This window comes from Sphaeroforma arctica (genome assembly GCF_001186125.1).
Source record: "Sphaeroforma arctica JP610 unplaced genomic scaffold supercont1.4134, whole genome shotgun sequence".
Taxonomy (NCBI): Eukaryota; class Ichthyosporea; order Ichthyophonida; genus Sphaeroforma; species Sphaeroforma arctica.
Window position 1 is genome coordinate 1 of NW_014036424.1, and position 2,702 is coordinate 2,702.

Here is a 2,702-nt window from a genome sequence, read left to right on the forward strand (position 1 = left end):
ATGTGAGTTTGTGAGTTATGTATGTATGTTCATACATTTATAATTTTTGCACCTCTACAATCTCCATTTGGTTTTTGACCGTTGCGTTGCGTCATGGTTTCCGTTTACGATTTACACGTTTCGGATTAGTGTCATTGCATGTCTCAGATTCGCTTTCCCTTGACCATTGACCTATTCTTTTGTATTTTCTTCTCCAACAAACGTTTTGTTGGTGTTTATGAAACATACAGCTCCTGCCTTCTTTAACACCTGAGTTGCCCAAAGGTGCTTTGGTTGGAGTGTATTGTGTCAACTCTGCCCCTTATTTGATACAGGGCTGTAGGATTGGGATATTTAATCTACACGCCAAGGTGTTATATTTGAGAGAACTCTTTATAATCGACACAACCAACTGATGAAGTACAATGCGCATGTACATGTCACTTTTGTATTCCATGCATGTGAAGCATGCAGTAAAGCAGCGGATGGGTTCTTGCACTCTATCGCTTCCACCTCACACCAGGTGTATACGTCCAGACAAGACTTCTCTCTGTCACTTTACTACCAATGCAACCATGGGAATGTGACTCAAACTAGTCTCTTCTATATGACCAGAACGGTAAAATACAATAGTTTAGGAGGTAAGCTGGTGTATGGATATATACACATACACACGCGCATACACATGCATCTACATATACACATACACATACACATACACATACACATACACATACACATACACATACACATACACATACACATACACATACACATACACATACACATACACATACACATACACATACACATACACATACACATACACATACACATACACATACACATACACATACACATACACATACACATACACATACACATACACATGCACATGCACATGCACATGCACATACATATACACATTCACATACACATACACATAAACATATTGACACATTATATTTACCCTTACTACAGCTGATACTACTGTCTGTCATGCACGACATTGAAGTGCCTGCCGGAGCTACGGGCCACGTGTGGTTCGACAAAGACGGTGTCAGGTACCGAACTTCATTTATTACGCGGGTTCGTAGAGCACTGCTAACCTCGTTTATTATATTCATTTGTGTCCTATTGGCTATGTTGTAATGTGTCCTTTGGTGTTGTTGTGTTTGTGACCTATTAATATTCCTATACATGGAGAGCGTATGTATTCTCATTTTACCGGTGGTCTGGTGTGCTTGTGTTGTCTGCATATCCATGCCTCCTGTTCTGAAATCCCGCTATTTATTGTACAACCGTGTGTAAGTGGACAGTCCCACAAAACAAACTAATTTTACGTAATCCGGGCTGTATTGCTCCTATTAACAAATGCAAAACAAGTAGACAAGAAAGTCTCGCAGGTCACATGACCTTCCAGTAGACGGGGCTCTCCCATAACATCGACGGGGGGTTCAGAATTTATTTCAAAGAAACTAAGGCCAAGACTCGATATACCACGTTCTGTGAAAGCGTTTCACGGCCGTTTTATCGTATGATGGTTGCGCTGTCTCCAGATTCAATACGTTACCATCTGTACCGAAGGGCTGTTTCTACGGTTGTTCTAAGTGTGCTTTTAGTCATAGCAGCGGTGTGTTTCCGTTAACATCCGTACGCTCTGGCCACATCCCACATATCAGAATCAATTCGGGCTATAACGTGGAGCTTCTCAACATGCAAGTGGCGGATGAGAATGAGACAGAGTACGGCATCCTGGAAGGAAGTGCCTTTGAAAAAGTTGGATCCGGGGTATGTACAGTGGAGTGTATGTGTATGGTAGGATGAATCCGAGGCCAATCGCATGTTTGTATACACTTATCGCTACTCATATGTATACATGGAAGGTTTCCGGTTGTCCATGAATATGTGCGATGGGTTTACGTCTACGTATTTGTTGGTGGGCCCATGTTTACACGTACACATACTCACACATACTCACATGTCGTTAAATTTACTTGTGTGTGTGTGTTTTTTGTGCACTTACGTACATGTTTGTACACGTCGGCTCACACATACATATCCACATCTGTATGTATGATTCATACTTATGTGTTTGTAACACGCCTGTTTACACATCCAAATACACACGTGTGTAATTTTCCATGAGTATATGCATGTGCCTAGCTCTTCTGCTTATCCTTATCCTTATCCTCCCATTGCCTATCCAGCGTGTGCAGCTGAACATGTCCGCCTTTGAGCAGAGCTACCAGGCCAACCGGCTGTTCAAGCTCTACCGACGAGACGAAGACACCGAACGCGACCAATACACTACGTCCGAATTAAACACAGCAGCTGAGGAACTCTTGGCACTGGACGATGAGTACGTCGCCTTCATACGCGAGAGAACCGTTATCTGGAACACCACTTTTGGCGGGAGAAACATATCCGTCGCTGCTGTGGTACGTGAGAGGGCATGTGGTGTCATCGAGATTGCTGAGTTTTTGATTGGTTGATGGGTTGCAAGCGGCATTGAGCTATTTTTGCTTTTGTTTGCCATGTTGTCTAGGCGGAGGGTAATACAGATATATCAATGATCATTACGTGCACGTTAGTATATTTACATATATATATATATATATATGTATGTATGTATGTATATATTATATATATATATATATAGATTTATATATAAATATATGTATATATATGTATAGTATAATATAAATATATACATATTTATA

The 2,702-nt window shown here is 41.1% G+C and overlaps 1 protein-coding gene across 1 annotated transcript; it reads left to right on the forward strand.

Annotated features, from left to right (window-relative positions):
* Nucleotides 1–2,189: 2,189 nt before the first annotated feature.
* Nucleotides 2,190–2,420, forward strand: SARC_14090 (hypothetical protein; the record flags this gene model as incomplete). The annotated part of the gene is made up of 1 exon (XM_014291777.1): nt 2,190–2,420. A coding segment is annotated over one exon (231 nt), but the record flags the coding sequence as incomplete, so codon positions are not given.
* Between the last annotated feature and the right edge of the window lie 282 nt (nt 2,421–2,702).